General features: G+C 50.7%; 2 protein-coding genes across 23 annotated transcripts in view; one reads left to right on the top strand and one right to left on the bottom strand.

The window, feature by feature from the left end:
- Nucleotides 1-4,017, bottom strand: part of BCL11A (BCL11 transcription factor A) — a 75,091-nt gene extending 71,074 nt beyond the window's left edge. For 4 of the 7 annotated variants that reach the window (XM_056356836.1, XM_056356837.1, XM_056356835.1 and 1 more), the window contains exon 1: nt 3,431-4,017. In XM_056356836.1, the coding sequence (XP_056212811.1) occupies nt 3,431-3,485 (55 nt within the window). In that variant the 5' untranslated portion in view covers nt 3,486-4,017. The other 3 variants (XM_056356831.1, XM_056356829.1, XM_056356832.1) reach the window with 2 other exon arrangements.
- Nucleotides 646-23,032, top strand: LOC130157381 (collagen alpha-1(I) chain-like). Of its 16 annotated transcripts, none has more exons than XR_008824827.1 (4): nt 4,038-5,005; nt 6,127-6,259; nt 18,939-19,040; nt 19,621-23,032. XR_008824827.1 is itself a non-coding variant. In XM_056356839.1 (2 exons), exons 1-2 carry the CDS (start codon nt 4,038-4,040, stop codon nt 18,943-18,945), a joined length of 975 nt encoding a protein of 324 aa, XP_056212814.1. In that variant the 3' UTR covers nt 18,946-23,032. The 16 variants fall into 16 exon arrangements, 1 of the variants encoding a protein (XP_056212814.1); XR_008824828.1 differs by having other exon boundaries at nt 19,192-23,032; XR_008824832.1 differs by having other exon boundaries at nt 18,939-19,764; nt 22,278-23,032.
- The last annotated feature ends 1,869 nt before the right edge of the window (nt 23,033-24,901 follow it).

The following is a 24,901-nucleotide window of genomic DNA, read 5'->3' as shown; positions in this document are numbered from 1 at the left end:
TTTTCCCGCGGCCTGATTTCTTTCTGACGCTGTCAGTATTATTTAGCCGGGGAAGGTAACCCGCTGCTTCGACACCAGACAGTTCAAAGTAGCACTAAACAAAAATAGACTTTGCTAAAGTCTGTACCGACTGGGCTGATTTACAATCAAAACCAGGAAATGAAGTGGTAATTCAGAGGTTGCTGATTACACCTCCACATTTCACCTAATTAATTTTATAGGAGGCAAAGTTCTTGAAAATAACACGATGATCAAATGTACAGATATAAAACCTGTAACCTCAACATTTTCTATGCTCTTAACGTAAATTATTGCTAATTAACAAGAATTATATACTAACGTATGAAATACGGCTGGCACCATGTTCACTGCAAAACATTTGGCTCCTAACGGAGGCAGAGCCAGCAAAAATATGTTCTTATTATTACTGCTACTTTTAAAACAAAATAGAAAATAACCGGGTTTACAAAGAAAACGCCAGAACACAATTCACCTGGCCTCACCACTGATTTGCAGGATGTCTTTTAATTCTGAGGCAATCAGAATTCCCTGCCTGGGTCCCTAATCATCCGTCCCTATTTTTCATGCAAATTGCCCTTCCACCAACATGTCTTTTCAGCTTCCCCCCTTCGCCCTCCTACTCCCCCCCTTCTTCCCCGTTCCCAGTCACCAAAACAACCGCACCGTCTCTGTGGCAAAAGCGGGATGGATTTTGGAGTGTCGGGAGAAAGGAGGTACCGGGGCTGATGGGGCGGGGAGGGGGGGATGCCACGGCACGGTGCGGGGAAGCGCATCCGCGCCGCCGGGGCATCTCCCGCAACCGCACCGCGGCAAGGACGGAGAAGGGGCCGTTTAATCCTAAAGTTTGAGTCCTGGGGTCGTGCGGTGCAAGTGGAGGGGGGGCTTGGGGGTTACAATGGAAATCGCCAACACGTCGGGGCGGGGGGGAGCCGGGGAGAGGGCCGGCGAGCATCACCCGCTGCCTCCCGGAGCAAGCAAACTCCGCGCAAAATTAAGAACAAAGAAGAAGGAGGGGGGGGGGGGGGGGGGGGGGTGCGGGGGGAGGGAGCTGGGCGCCCTCCCCCTCCCGCCGGCCGAGAGGCAGCGGAGGAGCCGGCCAGGTTCAAGTTCGCGGGGCTGCCCGGTTGTTTGATCTCGCTGTGCCTCCTAGCGACCGAATCGGGCAGGCGGCCCGCCCGCCGCCTCCGCCGCCCGACCCCGGCGCGCAGCCCCCGGCTCCCCGCTCCCCCGGCCCGGCCTCCCGTTCCCCCCCGCCGTCTGCCGGCCCACCCCCTCCCCATCCCCGGGGCGGCTCTCACCGGAGGGAGCCCCCCCACCCCCCTCCCCGGGCCCGTCCCAGCCGCCGCTCCCGCCCCACACGTGCGGAAACTCCGCGCCGGCCCGCGGGCATCAGCGAGACGGAGCCGCGGGCACCCGCCCGCCCGCGCCGAGCCGGGCCCCGCCACGCCGCGATCCCCCTTCCCCACACCCCCGCTCCCGGGGCCGCCGGGCATCCCGGCGCGGGGAAGGGCCCCCCGTCCCCCATCTCGGGAGGGGGCCGCGCCCCCAGAAGCGAGTCCCCTGCTGTTGCAACCCCTACCCCAACACAGCGCCGAGCAACTCAACGAGAAAGAAAAGCCCCGAGAAGTGGCGGGGAAAGAGGGAGAAAACGACCGGGGCGGGGGGACGGGGGGACGGACACGGACCGACAGGAGAGACCGAGCACCCGACACCGCACACACACACACCCGGGGGTCAGGGAAAACTTGGGGCAGGGCAGCGCTCCCCGGCCGGCCCTGCCGCGCTGCCTGCGCTTCGCTCGGGGCTCCATGTGCGGACCTGGCCGGGAACGTCGGTGCAGCCGTGGGGAGAGAAATCGCCGCATAAAGTTTTTTGGGGGGCGGGGGTTGGCTGTTTTGGGATTTTTTTTGGCGAAGGGATGAGGGAGCCGGGGATCGCTGACAGGAAGAAATCGCCCTGGGTTTTCTGCCATCCCTGGGAGGGAACAAAACCCGCCGGGAGTAATGGGGGGGAAAGGAAGAAATCAAGAAAAAGAAGGAGAGGAAAAAGGAGCGAGGAGAAGCATGCAACATTTCCCTTCCCCCCCCCCCCCCCCCCCCCCCCCCAGCTCACGCCGAGGAAAAGGGGATTTCTCTTTTTTTTTTTTTTCCTCCCTTCCTTCCCACCCCCCTCGCCCCAAACCTTTCCAGCTCGAGTTGCCTTTTGTTGTGCAAAGAGCGCTCCCGCTTATCTTGCATCTAGCCCTGGTGTGTGTGGCGGCGGCTGGAGGGAGGGAGCCGGAGTTTTTGTTGCGAACGGTGTGCAGGGGGTCGGGTTTGCTTTTTCTCTCCCGGGGAGAGTGGATTTGGTTTGGGGTTGAAACGCGGCGGCGAGGAAGGGCCGTGCGAGGGTGCGAGAGTGTGTGTGTGTGTGTGTGTGTGTGTGTGCGTGCGTGTGTGCGTGTGTGTGTGCTCAGCCCGGGCTCGCTCTCGCCTGTGTTTGTTGGCAGGAGGCTCCCCGCACACGCGGTGCTTGTAAACATTCAGACACGAGATTTTTCCCAATCAAAATCCACTTCCACTTTTTTTTTTGAAAATCTTCCAAAAAATAGTAAGCGAGCGGGAAAACGCGAAGCGAGGGCGAGGAGGGAATCCCTCCCGGCGCGGCGCGGCGCGGCTCGGCTCCCTCGCCGCCCGGTGCCGCCCCCCGCCCCAGCCCGAGCCGGAGCGGCGGCCGGGCGGGCGCGGGGCGAGGTCGGGGTGGCGGAGCCCCGCACGGCGCCGGCCCGGGGCGGCGGGGAGCGGGGGGCGGCGGGACGGCCACCCCGCGGCGGAAACAAAAGGGAGGCTGCCCGGCTCGGCTCTCCCCCCCCCCGAGAGGGTGCCGCGGGGCGGGCGAGGCGGAGGGGCGAGCCCGCCGGCAGCGGAGGGGCTCCGGCCGCCGGACTTTGGCTCGCCCCGCAGCTCCCGCCCGGCCGGCCACGGCGTCCGGCGCCCAGCCCGCCGCTCCCGCAGGAATTTCTTCGCACTTTGGGCCGGTTTTGCCCCCGGCAGCCCCGCACCTAGCCCGTGCGGGGCGGCTGCCGCCGCTCCCGGTGCCGGGGCGAGAGCTGCCGCTCTTGCCGCCAAAGAGCGGGGCGAGCGGGAGGCGAGTGGGGAGAAGGGAGCGGGGCACGGGCGCTGCGCGCCGGCGGGCGAGGGGCACGGAGAGAAAGAGAAGAAAAGTGATCAAGGTGATTAAATTAGAGAGGGAGAAATTACCCGGAATGCCGATAATCCCGAGCCGGCGTTGAGTTCATTTTTTTTTTCCCCCGACTCGCTCACTCGCTCTCACTTTTATTATTTCCACACTCCCCCGCCCTGCTCTCGCTCAAATTAAAAATTAAATCCGTGAAGGGGAAATTAAATAAATTGCTCTCCGGGTTACTTACGTGAAAATTCCCGTTTGCTTAAGTGCTGGGGTTTGCCTTGCTTGCGGCGCGACATGGTGGGTTGGTGGCTTCGGTGGCTTGTGAGTCGCTCGGTTCACATCGGGAGAGACGGGTTAGAGAGGAAGGAGACTCCAGAGAAAATATCTTCATCAATGTCTTTTGACATCCAAAATAAATTAGAAATAATACAAAGATGGCGCAGGGAAGATGAATTGTGGGATAGCAGTCATGGCTTTTTTTTTTTTTTTTTGTGCAAGGGAAAAAAAAGAGAGAGAGAGAGGGAGAGGGAGAGAGAGGGAGAGAGAGAAGGAGAGAGAGAGATGAAAAAAATGGCAAAAGCCCCCCTGAGCTGCAAGTTCAAGTGCGGACGTGACGTCCCTGCGAACTTGAACGTCAGGAGCCTGGATGGACAGAGACATACAAAACATGGGCAGGGCAAGCCGGGGAGAGGGGAGGAGGGAAGGCGAAGGCAACACCAATGGACACTCATCAGGGGCTGGACATGAAAAAGAGAGCAGGACAAGCCAATGGACAGTGATCGCAGGGGGGAGAGGGGAGGGGGCGCGGCGGGGGGGGGGTGCACCGGCCGCCCGGCGCACGCTGCCGAATGGAGCCGGGGGGCCGGGGGCGGAGGGGGCGGCGGCCGGACCCGCGAGTGGCCGCGGCGGAGCGGGTGCAGGAGGGGAGCCGGGAGAGGGGCGCGGGTGGGGAATTGAACACGCACACGCGGAGAAAGAAGGGAGGAAAGCGAGGGGGAGAAAGCGAGCAGGCAGGCAGGCAGCGGCAGCGCACGCACACCCCCGCTGGAAAAGCAAAGCCATCGGGGAAGCCAAAGGCGGACAGGGAGGGCTGCGGGGCAGGCTGGCCTCGGGATGTGCCGAGGAGGTGTGAGAGCTGGGGGAAGCCAGGTAGGACCGGAGACCACCCAAAAAGCAGGGGGGGGCCATCCGGCTCCCGGCTTCCCCGCTCCCCCCCCCCCCCCCGCCCCCGCCCGCCTCGAAGCCGCAGAGTCCCCTCCTCCCGGGAGCCGCGGCCCGGCCCCGGGGGACGGCGGCGGCCCCGCGGAGAGCCGGGGGGCTGCCGGGGCTCGGCCCGGGGCCGCGGCCCGCGGGAAACTTCGGCGGGGAGCGGCGGGCCTTGCCCCGCCGCCCAGCCGGGCTCCGTGCCCCGGGGCGGCCCGGGGGAGAAGCGAGCGGAGTTTCGGCAGCGAGGAGGCGGCGGGCACGGGAGGCGAAGCCGCAGGAGCGGGGCGGGAAGGGGGAGCAGCGGGGCGGCGGGACCTCGCAGCTTTCCCCGCCGGCTTCCCTCGCCCGCCTGCCCGGAGCCCCCCTCCCCGGCCGGCTCTCCGAGCCCTGCCCGCAGCCGGCACCTCCTAACGAAAGCGAAACGCGGGACTGCCGGCGGCGGAGCGGCGGGTTGGCACCGGGGGAGGGCGGGGAGGCGGGGGGAGCGGCGGCGGCGGGAGGCACCGAGAAGTGGCTGGAGTTGGGAGGATGCGGCGGCGGCGGCTGCAACTTCGCCGAAAACGGAGGGAGAGACGCGGAGGCTGCCGGCACGGGGCGGGAGCAGGTTGCGGTAGGAATAAGCTGCGGAGGCGAAGGGGCGTTCGGAGCCAAGTGCGGCTGCGAGAGGGATAACGGAGCCCGGGACGGAGGCGGGGAGCCGGAGCGGCGGGAGAGCCGGGCGGGGGGGCGAGGAGCCGCCCGCCCGCCGCCGTAAGACGGGGTTTAACGCGCGGCGCCGCGATCGCCCTCATGCCGCCCGGGGAACCGAGGGGGCGGCCGGGGACCTGTTGGCGAGGCGAGCACGGCGGCGGAGCTGTCAGAGGCCGGGGCGAATCGCTCCGACGTGGGACGGTTTCAGCTTCCCGCCAGCAGGTCCCCCCGCGCCGCCCGCGGCTCCGCCCGCCGCCCCCCCCCCCCCCCCCCCCCCCCCGCCGCCGGGCAGCCCCGCCGGTGCGCGGAGCCGCGGGCGGGCCCGGCCGGGAGAGCCACCCCGGCGGCGCGGGCTGCAGCGGGGGAAGCGCCTGTCCTGCGGGACTTCCCGGCGGACCCGGCCGCAGGTGACAATAGCCGCGCTGCTCCTCCTGGGCGCCCGCCGCCTCTCGGGGCCGGCTGCTGCAGCCCCGCGCGTTCGGCGGGCGCACCCGCGCAGGCATGCGTGTCTAGCGGAGAGGTGTCTGTACGGGGCTTGATTTATACCTAATGGCACGTATAAAGCTCTTCAAGGTGGCTGCAATGTAAAAAGTAATGACTTTATTACCCCTGAAAGGTTCTGTGGTTCACAGTTAACAGTCCTCTGAATTACAATTCATTACGCAGTTGCGCGCTCTCTCAAGCCAGCCTGCATCAGAATACCTATCTGTGGTTATTCCCAATAAATAACGGGCAATGTTTCATTGATTTTCTTTTAAAAAATCATAGCAAATTAAGCACTTAGTTACAACTAAATCTGTTTTATTATCGCACCGTCTTGGAGATTCCAGAGGCGACTTCCCAGACCGCATCTTAAAACCTACAGTCAGGAGCTAATTTTACAGATGCTTTCATGAATGGCAGCGAGGATGTTCCTACCATTAGCATGCCCTTAATTCCAGCACCGTAAAATGCTTCAAATTAAATGGAAACTCGCTGCCTCTAAAAACAATATTTCGCCCTGGCTGGAGAATGATTAATATTAGCATTTGATCGCAACAGTGCTGTGCTGTCCCCGTCCCCCCTCCCCAGCGCTTCGCATTGTCATGTGATTGGAGGGAGATAACAAACCTCAAGAAAGAAAAGGAGTCAGAAGACATTTTTAACACGGCATGACCGCAGATTAATAATGCAGGTGGGTTTTTATTTTATTGTGTTTTTAGGGGAAGGGAACGAGGCTGTTTAACGAGCAGTCGTGGACGCGAAGTAACTATATTTACAATCCTTGATGTGGCTTTCGGTGGGTAATAAATTATGACAATATTAAAATTATTTTCTGGCAGCCCAGTTAACTGCGCTGGGGACCCTAAAGCCCTTACTGATTCCATTTATGCCTTGTAATTACGGTCCACGGGCTCTCTCTAAACCCTTTGGTGTATATTGTGTGTAAACTTTTAGCTAATAGACCTTTTTTGAATGGAGGGACTTTTCTCGGTACTTCCTGCAGTATATATTCTGTCTCTGATCTCTGTATTTAATGGCCAAGTCCTGGTTTATGCTTTATAATGTGTTGACAAGTTTTCTAACAGACTTTCTGAAATAATGCACATATATTCACGTCGGTTAGAAACTCCACAGTATTTTTAGAGTCGAGTAGATCTATATCCTAATGCACTGAGAGGGAGTGTAAATCATAGAGGATTTCATAGCCCTTTCAGTAGTTTTCTGTATGAAGTATGAGCAGCGTGGCCTCCAGACGTAACCTTTTAGAAAAAAAGACAGTGCTTTTATTTTATGGTGTAAAGTGCTTTTAGCTTCAGGGCTCTGAACGTGAATGTGGTCAACAAACAGCTCTTGCGAGGGACTTTGCTACAGCCTCAGCCCCAGCGCCGGGGCTCTGCCTTCGTGATGGGGAGGGGTACGGGGCCACCTCCGGCCGCCGGACCGGGCTCCCCGCCCCCCGGACACGCTCCCTCCGGGAAAGCCGCCCCGTTGCAGACCGCCCCAGGTAGGGGGGGCTCCGTGCCCCGCCGGCCCCGAGCCGAGCGCCGCCCCCCCGCCGGGACCCCCCCGCACACCTCGGCCCGGCCAGCCCCGGGGAAGTGGGGCCGGGATGGCCCCCGCGCTGCCGGCCAGCCTGGCGGCGGGGTCAGCGCCACGGGGACCGCTCCCGCACTCCGGGCCGGGCCCGGGGGGCGGCCTCCGAGCTCGCCCCCGCACCGGTGGCAAAGGCAGGGCCGGGCGCCGAGCCCGGGGGGCAGAGCCCGGGGGCGGCCGGAGGCGAGAGTGCTTCAGGAGAGCTGTGGGAGCAGGGGCAGTGCACCCCCCCTGCACCCCAAGCGCTGCTCCTCCTGCATCGTCCCCTCTGCTCCCCGCGCCCGGCGCAGCCACCACCACCGCACCTCTGGCACACGGAGCATCTTCAGCCTCTCCTGTGCCTGTTACACGGCAGTGTCACTTCACTCGGTGGTACTGAAGAACCTAGTGAACGTGGTGGGTAAAAGCCGTTAGAAATGCTTGTGTACTGACTGCTAACACCTAGAAATGCTGGTAGATGAGAAGGGCGGGTGAAACCAAACCCAGGCCAGCACTGAAGGTGACCCAGTGATTAGGCTCTGAGGACTGACACAAACTTCTGTGTCACCTTCTACTCCTCCACAACCTTTCTCCGCCCAAGCCATGAAGGATGCCCCACAGTCCTGCTGCAGCGGTTTGAGCTGCTGTCACCCCCAGCCATTTACCAGCTGCTCTTTGGCCATAGACTCTCAGCCCCAGAGCAATGTCAGCTGGAGGAGTTGTGGCCCCCCATCTCCGCTGCACGTGGGCAGACTCTGAGGTATACGCTGAAACCAGGGCCATGGTGGTTTTCAGGCTGCCTACGAGGAGAACCCTCAGAGAAGGGTCTGCCTCATCAGCTGAGCAGCCATCCCGCTTCAGTCTGTCCCCTGGGAACCAGAGCCCTGAGACACCAGCTAACGCCCTGGAGCAGCTGAGAGCAGAGGTGGGCACCCATCCTGCTCTGCTGTCCCAGGGCAGGGGCAGGAACCTGCAGCAGCAGGGCAGAGTGCCCAGGGGAGAACATTTACACCATAGATAATTAACATTTAAATCTTGCCAAAATGTATCTGTCCCTTTCCTCTGTGCCTCAGCACTCTGCCTGGGAAACAGTGTGATCCTCCCTCCAAGCAGCATGTGAGATGCTTAGAGGTTGCTGTAGAAAGGAGATAAAACTGCCTAAAATTGAGAAGCGTGGCCTTCCTCTGTCTCACAGACAGGCACTCCGTGGCCCTCCCACACAGGATCGGGACCCAAGGGCGCAAAGGATCGTGACACAGTTTGTACCGCATACTGCTGTCCCTGCTTATCTGCTAATTTAGTGACAGACTTGGCAGTGGGTGAGTTCAGCAACTTTGGTGGGCAAATGTTCCTGCTTCGAAGCTCCAACTGTCATTCATTCAGAGCAGGAATCTCACTTGCCAACTCCGTACAGAACATTAGGACCAAATACAAATTCCAAAATTCTGCCAGTTCTCTAGAGCTGGGCTGCATTATATAACGGCAGATCGCGCGGGGTGCTTTCCGACACTGACTTGATAGTCTCAATCAGGCGGAGGCAACGTGGGTGGAACTCTTATCATACCAGGCTGACTCTCTGTGAATGAGCAGAGGACTTGCACGTTCTAGAAATAGTATGTGCATTAGTATTCCCACATGAGAAACTTGGGCACACTGCTTTTCCTTTTCTCTCCCCCCCCCTTCCCTTTTTAATAAAGGCTCAAAATAAACTCCAATTCTGCAAGCGCTTACTAACAAGCACAGCACGCACAGCAGCGAGTCCGTGCAGGATCACAAACATCTGAGCGCCAGGTGACAGAAAGATTTCGCTATCGGCTTGCCCTAGGCAGGACCCAGAATAAAACTCTGAACCTGGGGAGACGTTTTCCATGGGTTTCAGCAAGGTCTGGGACTTCAGCCTGCCTCTGCTTGCACAGCACCTAGCACAATGGAGCCCTGTACCTTGACTGGCCTTTCTGGGGATGACTATAAAATAAATGGCACAAAGCGCTCAGGAAACAGACTTTTGAATGGCAAAAAGTCACCTCTGAAGCATACAAACAGTTTTGTTTGTGCATGGGCAGACAGAATAAGGCAACAGTAAATGCCCATAAAATCTCATTTTTAATCAAATCTTTGATTTTTGCCAAACCAGTTTTAGTTTGTACTGCTCTTGTACTTCCTCAGCTATTTGTCCTTTTGTATGTTTAATATTTAGGTATCTTTTTTATAAGTAAACATGTAACGTGCTCCTGGCAGTTTCTATCCCAGGTTTCAAGGCAACATGATTTAAACTCTGTGCATTTAAAACCTCCCAGAACTTGACCTATAATGCAAATCCGTACAGTCTTAATTATAGTAGCACCAGCAGCCACCGCACGAGTGAAATAGTTGAGCTTTCGTTACTAAAGAGGCACAGTAGTTAAGGTCTGTCAGTGCTCCTGTTACAATCCCCATCTTGAAGAGGTTATAACTTGGGCTGTGTAAATTTGATTGAGCTGAAACTTGGGACTCAGACTGTCAGTCCATATAGGGAATTATCTTATGAATAATTGGCTAACCCATTGCTTGATTCACAGACCTTTATAAAATGATTTTTAATGGGTTTTAATGTTTTTTTCTTTTACTGACATCTAGGGTATGAATTTGGTACTTCTAGCTCTTCTGAAGCTCCATACTGAACAGCATATATATATAGGTACCCAAGTTAAAGCCACAGCTACCCAGAGGAGTTCCTGGGGCACACGTGTCCCACTTGCCCACCTATGTGTACCCATACACCGATAAGAGACTGTGAACAAGAAATGGCACTTAAGTCTATCTCAAAAGAGAGTCCTAAATGTGTAAGATAAAGAGGGCATAAAGGAATCGAACAGGAGGGAACTAAAGCTCATAAAATGTGTTTGCTTTGTACATCAGCTGCATCACGAGATGCTGCTGGTCACACACCTCATCACGCTGGGAATGGAAAATGCTCACTGAACCCATGATCCAAAATACAGCTCTGGCACGTTACAGCACAGTGTATAGGTCAACTCCATTACCTATAGATGCAGCAAGGATAGCTAGGGACAGGAAAACATCTGGCAGGCCGTTGGTCACTATCATCTTTGCTAACAGTTTCTTATAATCTTTTCATCTTCCTGGGCTTTATCTTCCCCCAAAAAACATGTGGAAGTGGGTCTCACATGTGCATTGGCATCACTTTAAAAGGGATGAGCCATGCAACTTTGAACATTGAGGGTAAGCTTAAGTATCACTTTGTGTTACAAAGGATTTGACTGACAATTGCTCTCTATAACACTTTTCTCTAGCTTTAAACTTCTCAGAGGCGGTGTTTATCACTTCAAATCACAGTAAGCTGAAGTGTGCATGGTTGGTTAAGATGCAGACTTGCAGTTTTCCTTGACCCTGACAGAAAAATACAAGCCCAGGGCTAGAAAGATGAGCCACAGGCTGTGATCACACAGGTTGCTCTCACGGAGCCAGACCCCACAAAGTTTCCATCCCCACCTCACCAAATGGGTACAGAGCAGGGACACCATGCTACATGCCCGAACTCATGAGCATCATCTCCATTGGGTTCAGGAAGTGTTTTGACCAAGCCAGGCTGCAGCATTGGGCTCTCTTACTGCAGGGTTATTGTGCACAAGTCACAGTGAAGCAAAGCGCGCTGAGAAGCCAGGCTCCTCAGCAAGATATTCCACACACCCAAATCCCCCGTTCATCAAGGCTGCTCTATTTGGCCTCACAGAAACTGACGATGGCACAAGCACAGAGAAGTCAGTCCTTTTGAGTCACTGCTGAGATCCCAAGTAATTTACCTAAGCAGGTCACTACCTTCAAGCCTATGAGCTTGAAGGAAAACAGGTCATCGACACAAAACATCTTTTTGATTCATTTTCTGACTCTAGCTCCTAAGTTTGGGGAGATGCCCAGCTAGCATGAGGTGAAGAATTACAGCCAATTCAGGCCACAGGGAGATAGCGCCCAGCAGCACAGAGGCAGCTGAACTCGGAAGGGATAAGCAAGTCACATGGATAGCAAAGGCTAAGCGAGGCTCCCAGCCCCGCAGAGGCAGACTCTTGGGGAGTTTCAAACCAAGAACAAATACCGAGGTTTAAACTAGTCACATGTCCAAGGACGGCACACAGTCACACTTCATCTCCAAAGTATCTGCTCATCAGTGAAGAAGGGCAGGATTGCTGGACACACTTAGTCTGATCCTGACCAACTAAAATCTGCGGGGTGACTACTGATCTTTTAGCACAGCAGTTGTTTATGAACAAGATCTTCTCAGGATCGTAAGGAGAAGCTTTGCACACTTCTGTGCAGGATTAGATCCAAGGAGGTCAAACCCTCCCTATGAGGAAATCTGGAAAGTTCTACTCTGTATGTGGCAGGTGGGAAAAGGAGGAATTGCAGACATTTTGTCTTGAAGAATAAATCCAGCTAGAGCTCAAATCAATTTTAAACAGAAGTAGAATAACAGAAATAATTTGCTAACCTGAGAAACCAAATATCAGCAATCAAAAAAAATCAGTTGAGAAATTTCCATTGAGAAATTAGTTTTGCTGCACAGGATGGGGAAAGATATAGCTGTTTTCTTGTATGCTGCTGAACACAGTCCTTTCTTCTTCCTAGCACACTTGGTGTGAGGGACAGTAGAGAAAGACAGTGCAATAAAAAAGGATTTTCCTCCTCTAACCCTGCTCAATATATCCCCTACCAGAGGAATCTACTTGGCCTTGGGTACTGCAAAATTCTTAAGCACATATTTGTCTTTGGGCACATCAGCTGTACTTACATGCTTAAAGTAAGCGTGTACTCAAGCATGCTGTTAGATTGGCGCCTTAACATCTTCTGTAAATAATGTCTATTACATCGCTTTTTAAAGCTTCAACTTTTAGTCACTGAGGATGCACTGAACTGAAATTTAACATACACAATCATAATTCTCTATATTCATTTTATATTACTATTTCAGGTGACATTTCGGTTTAGCTTTAGCAAAGAAGAAATGCACACGCTTTGCAGAACATAGCGTAGCTTGTGTGATGATCTAGATGAAAAAGAATTAATTGTTGAGATAGCAGAGATCTTTCTCTGCATTTAAAAGTAAGGAAAGCTTTACCATGGGCTTTCTTCTTTGCCATATTTGTTCCATGCATTTATTTCAGCTTAATTGTTAGAATGCTTACAATAATATTTTAATGCAACTCTCTGTAGTCAGAAGAATGTATTATCATATAGCCCAAAGCTGCACGGAAGGACACAGTGCTGAGGGGCAGCAGGAGAGGTGGTGAATAACCTGTGATAAGAGCCCACTTCTTTGAGCTGTCTGGATAGTTTTGCCACCATTTGTTAGTGTCAGCACAAATAATTTTTATGGTACAGTATGAATTCTGACTGCAGTGAAAAGAACGGTTTCTACCACCAGTATGAATAAGATTTCATTCAATTAAAATAACGTGCAAGTACATTGTATAGTATTACATAGAAAGCTGATGTGCATTAAGTATGAATGCTGGAGTTGGGGGGAGTTATTGTGCTAATGCTATTGTTCAGTGAGCAACTATTCCCCAGCATGTAAAAAAAAAAAAATAAGTAAGGGAAATTAAATACAGAAATCAGAAACACGTACAATGTTTGATATTATCATACTGAAATTAATGTATTCACAATTTAGACTTTAATTTGCCCTATTGTATTAAGTTTCACAGCATCTGAGCACCTAGAGAGAGAGAGAAATAGAAGTAAACACATGGAGAGAGAGATCCATAGCCTATCTGTGCTGAAATACACCACCCTCAGAGGCTGCAGCGATAGGCGCTGTGGATAAACTCTGGGGAAACACAGGCCGTGTCATAGCACCAGCCTGAAAGTGCTGCTCCCCACCAGCAGCAGGGAGAAGTTTGGTCTAGATGTGGCTGGAGCGGTGTGGTCTGCTGCGACCCTCTGCTCCTGAACAGCTTTGGAGGGCTCCTCAGCATGGGGGTGAGGCGAGCTACAGCCCCCCAGTACCCCTGGTTCACGCTACCCAGAACTGAGGGTGTCTGAAGGTGGAGGGATGTATGGGGACGCAGCCATGGCAGTTCCTAGGAGGAAGGCGAAAGTGTCTCGGAACTGAGGTGTATCTCAGACAGCCGTTGTACTCGGAGCCAATAAAAATGAAACTATTCTCTACTGAGACCTAATTAGCTTTTATATTCAAAGCCGTACTGCACATTTGTACATTGCTTATGAGCAGGACTAAAAAATATATGTACCATGACACTATACTTTTTAAGTGTCTATTGAATGCTTTTCCCATTCTCCAAGGATTGCCTTCTTCTTAGATGTATACATTCAGCGAATACGACGAGGCTAATTATTTTTCCCTGAAATGATCAGTGCTTGTCTCTAGCAGTTTGCACAGAAGCATGGACCTCACATCTTCAGCCTGGGAACTTAAAAAAAAACACAAACCAACAACAAACAAAAAACACACACACACACAAAAAAAAACCCAACCAAAAACCGACCAAAAAACCACAACTGCCTTCGAATCCTAAGACAAAAAACTGTTCGGTAAACAAATTTCCTGCCACAGGCTTTACAAGGCTTACTCTTCTATCAGAGCCCCCGTGCACGTCTGAGCCTTTTTGCTATTTTTTTACAGGGGTTATATATTTTTTCTGTTACCTTTCCTGCCTGTAAAGCAATCACGGAGAACGGCGGGAGGCACCATCAATATGCAAATTGCTGCCAGATAACTGGTTTCGCTGGTTCCGCCTTGGGAAGCGGCCCCGCCGCCGCGGGGGGGATCCGCGGGGCCCGGCCGCCCCTCCGCGCCCCTCCGCTGCCCCCTGCGCGGCTCAGCCCCGGCGGGGCCCCCGGCGCAGGGCTCGGCAGAGGGCAGGCACCGGGCAACGCGCTCCTTTGATTGCCGCTAATTCTCCCAAGTCGCGCCTGCCTTCCCGCTCGCTCCCACGGCCTGGGGGGCTTTTCTCCTTCTGAATCTCTTTGGCAAGGGGGACGCGAGCCCCCGTCCCTCGGCCTGGGCGGCACTGGCAGCTTGCTGCCGCCTCGCCCTCCGCGCACGGGCAAGGTTTCTGCGCCTCCCCCGTCTGCTCACCTGCGGGGTGCTCCCAGGCGAGGAGGGGGAGCAGACTGGCTCACCCTGAGCTCGGGAAAACCTGGGCACGCTCCCGGACAGCTCTGCAGTCTGAAATCCATGCCAAGGCCCTCCCTTTTCTAACGCAGCGTTTGGGGGGTTAAAAGGAACCGCTGGTTTCCAAATTAAAATGCAAGTATAATTCACAGGTAAACGTTTGCAAAAGTACACGAGACCATTTTAAAAATCACAAAGAGAAACTGTGATCTGGGTTTGCTCTGCTGGTAAATTCAAAGCAGCGCTTCTTATTACACTAACCTTTTGCAAGGCATCCCTCAAAACCATGGACTGCGCATTTGGGCATTTAAAAAAACCCAAAAAAACAACCAACCAAAAAAACCAAACAGCCCAAAGTAAACAATACAGCTAATTTGTAAGCATTCAGATGTGCAGTAAGTTTAACACAAACATTCCTGTCGGTATGGCGGTGGCCCCATATAACACAATAAGATACAATTCAGACCTGTGACGGTCTATTGCATGCATAATATGCGTTTTTAAAATTGCCTGGAAACGTATTCATACGGTGAAATCTAATAGTTCAGGTGGAGCTTTTACTCTTGATCAAATAATAAAAATTGTTAGAGACCACTCTGTCATCTCATTGCTTACCAGCTTCCACGAGGACTGTTTTACGTTCCCATTTAAATAGGACAGGAGAGCAAGAAGGAAAACATAAACCACAGAAGAGTTACTACAGACATTAACTTTTAAGCCAGAAAAGCAAGAGAGCTGAGAAAGAAAGCAGGGGAATTGTCTTCATCGCTCTGCACCCATGGAGGTTTCCTACAGCTGAGGCCTGGGGACGGCAGATCCCATTAGGGCAAGGTTGCGCTCATCAAGCCCCAGGAGCTGCCTTGGGCGAGGTGTCACCAAAATACCTTCTTTTTGTGCATTTCTGCCTGCCAGGGCAGGGGATTAGTGTGGACAGACAGAGAGAGCTCGTGGACAGATGAGACTCCCTGTGGGACGGAGTGGGTGGCGATGGCCTTGTCCACGGAGAAGGAACCTGAAGTGCAGACTAGTAATAGTAATGGTGATTACTATTAAAGCGTGGAGCTTTTCATTACTGAAAACTTCAAATAACCCTCCTGAACTATATTTGAGACGGGCTTTTTTTCATGTTAACTCCAGGTTTGATTGCTGGAAAAGGTTGACTGCTAGAAAAGGAAAAGCAGTGCAGTGCACAGCAGTGAGGAATCGAAGCCCTTCTTTACCAGAACCCCTGCCATATACGTACTGTCACTCACCTTCCAGACACTCAGTACAACCATTCAATCTATTGAATCAAGAGACTGTTTGATCTTATCTGCATCTGTGAGCTGACTGTCAACCTGCTTAGGCTGCATATTAAATCATCTATAGTAGCTGTATCAAGCTGGGATGATCTGTTAATTCTAAATTTATTAACCCTTAGAGTGCAGTCATCATGTTTAATCTAGTGTAGCCAGCATTTATTTTACAAGACTAAATCCTTCTTTAAGATATGGCTGTACTGTAGGTTAAAGAATCAGTAATGTGGAGGAGAGGGTGACTGGGAAGAGCTCACTTTGATCTCTGAAAGCCAGCTGACAGCATCGCTGCTCCAAACATGTAAGTTGCATGCTTGTGGCATGCTCGTGCATCCAGTGTGCGGTGGGGGGGGTGCACACATGTATGCACCCAGTAACACTTCCTTGCAGGCTTTTGCCCGAGATGAGAGAGGAGAGGCCTCGAGCAATGCCCGAGCCTCGTGTCTCCACAAGAACTTAAAAATCAAAGTGCCAGCATGCCACCACAACACAAGTTGAGGGTGGCTGCAGGTAGAGACCTGCAAAGGCCCACCAACAAACCTCTCCTCCAGGTCAGCTCCCCGCTTCTTGGTCTGTAACTGCTGTCCGAATCAATTAACAAACGCCCTCAGAGCGCTGAGGACCACAGCCGCTGCAGGACTCGCAAGTCAAGTGCTGCTGTCTGCCTAGGTACACATGCACCCCCACTCAGACGCATATATGTATAGAAATGATTTTGTGTAGATACATACATACACATCAATATGTTAATCTGTTCGTTACACACACACATCTCTCCCTGCCCCTCTCTCCTGTTATCTATTATCCTTGCACATTGCCGATGGTTATCAACATATTCACAGCTTTTATTTCAGTTGCAAACTGCTAGGCATGCTTCCTTTTTTGGTAATCACGTGCCTGGTATCTCTCTAATGTAGCCTAATAACAATTTTAGCATTCAGATGAAGCGATTTCATTCTGTGACTGCCTTTTCTATTAGATTTGATTCTGAGAAGCCCCAGTGGGTGCCTCGGAGGCAGAGATCTATCTGTGAGGCTGCAACCGATTCAATAGCAGCCTGAGCTAACCTTGACCTTTCCCTAGACCCTGCTCCATCTGGTGCCAGCCTGGTCCCCCCCTTCTCCTCCTCCTTGCTTCGCAGTCAGCATTGATCAAGGCGGAATCGAGCGTCTCTCTCCCTCCGAGGGCTGGGCAGTCGCGGAAAGGACGGCACATTTCAATATATGGAAATGATCGAGCCTCTTATGCAATCATAAACCTACACAGAGCCTCGTGATTTGATATTTCATTCACCTCCAAAGATTCTCCCCCTCCCTCCCGCCAGCAGGGATTTATAAACTATAAGACAACGGCTTTCCCCAACACCTGGAAATTATAAAGCTTGCTGTTTATTGGGAATGAAAGCCTGGCGATTGCAGCCGATGTACTTTGAGGTTTATTTATTTATTTATTTGCCGCTCGCCCGGCGCGCTCGGGGGTTTGGTATTTTTTTTCCCCAGGGTGGGTGCCCCCTGCCCCGTTCGGGCGGCGGCCCCGGCCCCGCGGAGGGCCCCGCCGGTGCCGCAGGCGCAGCGGCTGCAGCCTGCTCCGGCCCCGCCGGCCCGGGGCAGCGGCTCCCGCGGGGCCGGGCCGCGTCCCGCTCCGCTCCGAGCGGGGACGGGGCGGCTCGGGCGCGTTTCAATGGCTGGAAACGAGCAGCGGCTCCGGCAATGAATCGGCGCCGGCCGCTTCGTCACCTTCCCAGTTCTGCTTCGGTTTCTTCTCTGCTCCCCCGCGCTGGCGCTCGGCTCCCCGCTCCCCCCGGCCACGCACCACGGGCTCTGCCCCCCCCCCCCGCGGCCCTCGGCTCCCCGCAGGCGGACGGCCGAGCTGGGGGGTGCTGGGGGGCAGACAGGGGTGCGGAGCCGCTCGGCGCCCGGGGGCTGTGCCCGCACAGAGCGCAGCGTGGCTCCCAGCCGCCGCGCCGCCCTCGCTGCTACGACGTCCGCTTCCATCGACAAGCAATTTTATTTTTCTCCCGAGGAATTCTGACATAACCACTTTTTTTTTTTTTTCCCCACCGCATACCAGCCTCGAGATTATATAACAGATTATGTAAAATTATAATTACGAGATAATATATGCAGGCTCTAATTATTATATAGTTTCCTGTGTATCTATAGGAACACGGCGCATATGTTCAGAGTCGGTTCTGCAATATTTGCATAGCCAACATTTCTGGCTGTAGACGTGGTGTAGAAAAGGAATGGATAAATAGTTGACGGCACACATGTATAAGGGAGATATATTACTTAACGGGAAAAAGTACCTGGAAATACATTTCTCTCTGTTTTGAGGAATTTGGTTTGCTTTATCTCCACGGGTAGTAAAAAATAATAGGAAGAAACTGTGAATTACACTGAAAAAATAGATATATTCAATTTGTCAGTTTAATATTACACTTCCTTCCTGCAATGCTACAAAGATTTAGAACATTTCCAAAACTTTCAGCTCTAATCTGTGTCTTGGGGTTTGTTTGGAGGACCTGCCACCACACGCCGGCTACAAATGAGTGTCAATTAATAACAAAACCCACTCTTCCTTATTTCTGCACTCACGTAATTTAACAGGTTTTGATAAAACCACGGATGCAATGGTGAGAATTTTCCAATGCATGTAGTATTAACAGTTTTCATTCTAAAGCACCAAAACTTCCTGAAATAGAACTGCTGAATATTTCTTTGCTTTTCCCAATGGCCATCTACACGTAGTTATACACTTGAAATATAAAGAATATTCATCTTAAAAAGGGGGGTTTGTTTTACCAGGAACCTAGCTGATGGAAACAATCTCAAATCTAGGCAGCTGAAGTAAGTACACTGTCTTATTTGTGGCCTCCAAAATTAGAAATAATTTGAAAGAAGAAGTAGGAGAGTTTTTAGCTAGTGCTTTCCACCACGTAAGAAGTAACTGGAAATCATTCACCCTTATAACGCAACAGGATTCATAAACTCTTTGCTTTCTGAGCTACCTGAGCAACGACGTAACCTCTGCAGAAGTGCCTAAGCCCCCTTTGTTGTTGAAAAACATATTGTACTTATTAGTAAAATGTGAAATGGCTTAAAAAACAATTTGAGCTATGAATTGCCATCTGCTCAATGGGGGGAAACAGAAAGTAACTGAATATATTTTCTCACCTTTTTTTATAGCAACATAAACAACGCTCCAGAACACTATAAACTTCTAGCTGTACAAAAGGCGTTGGTACAGTTCGTCATGCTTCAGGTCAGGACTTCGTCCACACTATCAAACATTGTTTCTTTTATTTATCTGCAAATGCCCCAAAATGTTTTTCCTTCCCTATTAAAGTTAGATGTCCTTTTTCATTTCAGGGATTAAAAGTTTGATCCTGCTTCCCACATGATACTCTGGAAACTGTCCCTGATAGGGAGCTAGCCTGAGATGCGTGCATGCCTGGAGCCGTCAAAATAAGGGTAACGCAGCATATACAACTTGTTCTGGTTCTCCGCGTGGGACAGTAAGAGGGAAGAGTTTATCTTACCCAGCTTTTATGTAGGGCTTTGTATTGCTAGTGTCCATCGCAAAAGAAATTCATCTTTCTGCTTTCCCCGTCCCTTTTTGCAGAGAAAACCGGAGGAACCAAACAGGACTGATTCCTCTGGTATCAAGCTTTGCCAGTGCTGAAAGCACATTCCTCCAGTGCCTGCACACTCGGTGACCTCGCCGGGTGCTGCAGGGGCAAGGCTCTGAAATGGGCTGGGAGCGCAGGGAGGCCTCTGCCTGCCCCAGGAAGGCCACACAGCAGCGCAGTGCCTGCCCAGGTCTACGCCAGGAGCAAGTTTCCCTGGGAATCCATCCATACTGGCACCTGCCGCTCCCCAAGACTCAGCTCACAGCGCTAACGCTTTAACGGAAAGAACAAAACATATTTTTGTTTTGGTTTTTTGTTTTCATTTCTGTGTAGCTGGAGTTATTTCTTTGCTCTCTTTCAGCTTTACACACCTGGGAGCCCAGACTTTTTTTAACCTGTTTGTTTCGTTTCTTGCTTAACAGCAGCTCAGCTAACCTGCCCTGAACACTCTGCTCCTACCAGCTACGGATCGGAGGGGAGAGCATTTCTGGAGCGCAGGGAGCCATCAAACCAAATGGCCAGGTTCAGGCACGTGGAGGACGTGAACTGGAAGACCTTGGGTTGGAGTGAGTTTTGCAAGGGGCGTGAGGACAGCAGAGCTGTGAACTGTTATGGCTCCATCCCACAGGACAAGCACGTGTTAGACAGTAATCCTGCAGTGCAGAAATTGTTTTTGTTTGCCTGCCTAGTGCCCAATGCTTTCTCCTCTCTGAAAGACCAACTCGTCAAAAGCATCATTTAAAAATATTAATACGAGGAGCAGCTTTTCTGCTCCCATGGAACTTGGCAGGAGTATAAATATGCAGTAAGGGAAGAGGGGAATCGAAAACTTAATAAGAAATGGAAATACAATGGCATACAAGTAGCCTGCACCCCTCACATTTTAATTTCTACCAATGTCCCTAGCAGGGCAGGGCACAGCAAACTGCCTCAAGATTTATATGCAAAGCGTGTGAGCTCATTGCAATAGCTGTATCCTCGCGCACGCCTAGGTGTTCTACACCTCACATACAGATCACCCTGTAGTATTAAGATTCAAATCGCCTGTCCTCTGTCGCTAATAAAAATGAAATATATTAGGGGAAGTTTGAATACAGTGGCTTGACAGAGCATGTCATGTCTCACACATGAAAAAACGTTGTGAGTGTGTGATCAAAAAGTAGCTGCCCATTTTTGTGGCATAAGATTTTCCTGTTTCAAAAGGCAAAATGTGTGCTTTGAGACAAGGTAAGCCTGAACCCTTAAACTGCTACGGCCCCCAAGAGTGCAGCGTGAGGCCAACTCAGAACTCCCTGCTACGCTGAGAAAAAACATACATTTTTATAAGACTCCCAGATTTTCTTTTTGTTTTCCTTTTCAAGTGTGCAGAACATAAGCAAAGCATGAGGACCTGTGCTGTACTTCGAGTGGTCCTTCTGTGACTAAGAAGTTACCGCAGCAGAACACCACCCTACGGTGGAAGCTGCCAATATCATCATATTAAGGGTTTGTCAGTGTTTCCATTCTAAGCCTGAGCCATTCTAGCCTAAGGGCTAGACCCTACCAAGGCTTTCTTGAAAACAGCATGTCAGCCAGGTAGATAAGCACATCTCCTGAGAGCTGACAGGGCTGATGGCTTTTTCAGCCTGTCCTGGGCTTGGTTTTTCAGGAAAGCAAGCAGCCAGCCAGACTTTGGGATGGAAAGCGTTTGGGACAGTGCCTCTGTGTTACAAAGCAGCCCAGGACAGACATGCGAAAAGCAGTATGCCACTCTAAGTGAGATGCAAATAAAGGAGAGGACTGTCATTAAGGAAACACCCAACAGGTTATTTTGTTCTGCGGAAATGGCTTTTCCAGTTTCCAGCTCCTCACCAGTGCTCACTCTCTGTTGGAAACTGCACCCCTCCCCTAACTGAAGGGATAGAACTGATTCACAAAGGTGTATTACAGCTCTAGGTGCTGGAGTCAGAAACATTTGTAAAGCCTGTTCGGTGTGGATTCATGCAACAGGCAGCGACTGCTCCAAAAATTGCCTCTGCTTCTAGGAAGGATGCTTTCAGAAGCTGCCAAGAGCCCAATCCCAAGTAGCCTCTGGGAAAAGCCCCATGGAAGTGCATCAAATATGCCTCCAAATCCACCTCAACAGGTAGCCCTGATGCTGGTTTCTGTGAAACAGCACAGACTCTGGGGTGCCCTCTTCCTCCTGAGCTTGTCCTTCCTGAGATTGGGCTGGTGGCAGGGGAAGATAGAAGAGGAAAACTTAATGTGCCACTGCTTGTGCCATACCTGTTCTGTAGATAGTGTGAGGACTTTGTTCCTAGGGTCTGTCCGTGTGGTGCCATTCCTGAGCAATAAAAGCTCACCCACAAGGTATTTTAAAGCAAACACTTGGTCTTATGAATTCCTTAATACTCCTGTAGCTAGACAACAATACCACAAATAGTAAACACTCTAAAAATACCCACTCAGTGTAAAGACCCCAAGTTCATGTACCAGCTCCTTCGGCCAGCAGGAGACAGGACCCCACAGAGGTTATGTGTTCATCTCATGGAGGAGTGACTTCTTGTGTCACTCCTCAACAATTCCCCATGGCAAGAACACCAGCACAGTTTCCCAAAGAAGAGGTGTTTCAGTGACCCTTGAACTTGGTGGAAAGGTGAACTGGCCGCCAGTGCGGTCTCTTAGAAAGTAAATGGAAGTGTGTCCATGGGTGTATGTGCACTGACACATGTGTGCATGGGGGTGTGGGTCAGGCATCAACTATTCTAAAAAAATTGTGCTCTACACTGTACTGTTTTCTTAAATCTTTTTGTGTTCTCTGCACAGATTGTGTCCCTGCCTTCATCTAATTTAAAAAAGCAGGGCCACTGAAACAGCCTCAAGAGCCAAATACTATGTCTGATTCATCAGAGCACATCATGCACAAGAGCAATAGCTGATTTCATAAGATACCTGGGGGAAAAAAAGAAAAAAAAAGTCTTTATCGTTTAAGATCAGAATTTGCTTACCAGGGTTGTTATTTAAGCTGAGAAATACAGGCAGAAATCTGTAAATCTGACTTTAAATTACTTTGTTCTGATCTGTATTATTGTTCTTGCAGTTCTCTCTTTTTAGGTGACTTTACGGTAGGCAGGCTCGAGAAAACACAGGACCAGATACTCCGTGGAGATTTGCATCCTAAGCTCTGAATTCCCCAATTTGGATTTTGTTGGTTCAAACACAGATGCCCCTTTTTTACTTTTGAAACTGTTTATTGTGTGAATGTAAAATAATTACAGAAACCAGGTGTATATTGTACTTATGGAAGACTTACGTTACCTTAAAGAAAAAGAGCACTGTGTGGAGCTCTTTTTATTTTTTTTAAACATGGTACATTCAATTAATTCACGCCATTTTATATAATTTTACCTTTATACCTTCCACCTAAAATGAAAGCAATATCAATTCATAACCTCCTTCTAGTTCAAATGATACAGATAAAAATTAGGTCTCTTACTCTTTTTAAAATTAAGTGTATATTCCACTAAAGGTACAGGTCTTTTTTCATGAAAGCAAGTGCTATTTACCATGTGTGGCTATTTCAGTGAGCTAAATATTTATTGAAAACTCAAAGCATTCACTGGCCTCATTTTCTCTAGTTGTTGCTTTCAGATTAATAAACCTGTTTCCTACTTAAAATGAAAAAAGAATTCAGAAATGTTTAGCATGAAGTTGAAAAAGTAGCAAGAAAACGACTAACAGATACCAGCACATTGCATATTTATTTTGTCCTGTCAATTATTTTTAAAGAATTCCCTGCTTATGGAGGAAGATTTTTAAAAGACCTGGACTATCAAATAAAGATGTACACAAACACCAGTTTCTTCATTTTTCCTCATTTTAGAGAAAGTGAATCTGAAGGGTTTGGTTTTTGTTTGGTGTTGTCCCCCGCCTTCCCCTTATTATACTTTTACCAGTGCTGGAAAAAAAAAAAATCACGTTTCAAGGGTCATAGAATAAACCAGCATAAAGAGTTTATGACTCTACAGCGACGCGTTTATGAAGCTGAATACTCATCAGCACTTGCAACATTTGGAAATCGCAAATATCAGACCTTCTTTGCAACACTTCAAAGCAGCAGCCATGTGTAAAGTTCCATAGGTACCAGCTACTCCAGGGTCAGCGGTGGCTCTGAGTAAACACTTTGAGAGGCCTAGACCTGGAGGTAATTTCAATGTGTTTGTATCCAGTCATGAACACACAATCACCTATTGAAAGTGTCTGGCGTGGAGTGCAGACAGATGGAGAGCACAGAGGTTAGTACAGCCAGGCCTTGGACTGACCTTTGCGGAGAGAATTAAATCAGTCTGACCTTGTTGTGAAGCCTAAATTATATCCATAGACCCCCAAATAATGCATCTTTAATACATCGCTGCCCTCTTTTTATCAGCCTTTTTACCTCGAGGGTATCTTGTTTGCTAACTACTGATGTTAAATTGCAGCTATTTATGCTTACATTTGTGACCTTGGTGGACATCTTGTCACATTTTTCATGAACACTTGAAAAAAAAAAAAAAGAGAGAAATATTTATATTGAGAGACTATATAAGACTAAGGTCTTGTTTCACTTAGGCATAAAATAAACATGAATAGGAAAAGAAACCTGCTTCAACCGGAGGGCACTGTATTCATTGTATAAGTCTAACACAATAGTCATTGTATAATCCTGAGCTTCAATATCATCCATAACCTATCATCCGGACAGCCTGGAAAACAGAGCGGTGCCACGTAACAGGATTTCCAGTATCTTAGAAACACCTTTTCTTCTAAAGATATTTTTAATATTTCAGGATTTTTTTTCAAATTCAAAACGCTACTAAGAACAGAGTAACCCCCGTGACACCTGTCAGTTTTGGTAATCCAGACCTCTGGACAGAAACAATGCCGAGTCTCCAGGCTGGGATCTCAGCTGGGAAGCAGCTCGGTGCAGACTGGGCAGCGGTGACTTGGCGCTGGGTTAACTGTGACAGCAGAGGAGCCCAGTGGAAGCTCAGCGGAACTGCATCCCTTCCCGCCGGCGAGAGCTGCGATTTGTGCTTTACCGGTGTACCTTGCCCCAGCAAAAGGTGCTTGGATAAAAAAATAAAAGATCTTGGTCCAGGCTGTTGCTTTCCAAGGACCTTTATTCTAAGGTGCATTGAGTTCCTTTTCGGTTTTTGTTAATTAAAACAAAACTCGGGTTTAAACTACAGAAAGGAACAAGGTTTTGTTCCTCTGCGGTTAGTTTGGGATTTGGGCTCTGCCACCATCTGTCTTCGTACTCTTGGGCAAGTCAGAGGCCCGCGACAGAAAATCCTCTGGGAACCTCCGTATGGAAAGCTGTGACGCCACAGGTTGGCCAAGTCCACCGTCCGCAGGGGTGGCACCACACCACCTCTGGGAATGCTTTTCCCGGCAGCGGTGAGCTATTAGGGTGGCTCACCCATTTTGCGGAATCACACCTTGTGTCCACACAAGAGATGCTCCCACCCCAGGTTTGGCACTGCCACCTTGCTGACCTCATTTAGCTCTCTAAGCCAACAAAAAAAATATTTGCTACCTTTTGCCGAGACAGTTTCCTGCTGGTTTAGCAAGCTGCATCAAGCAAGGGAAGGGAGAGGTGAGCACCAGAAGCAGCGCACAACAAGAGCACACAGCTGCAGGGCGGAGAAGAGAGCAAACCTGTGCAGTGCTGATTCAAATCGG

Source organism: Falco biarmicus, chromosome 12, assembly GCF_023638135.1.
Source record: "Falco biarmicus isolate bFalBia1 chromosome 12, bFalBia1.pri, whole genome shotgun sequence".
NCBI classification, from domain to species: Eukaryota; Metazoa; Chordata; class Aves; order Falconiformes; family Falconidae; genus Falco; species Falco biarmicus.
Note: the sequence above shows the minus strand (reverse complement) of the source record. Positions and strands in the feature narration are given on the sequence as shown.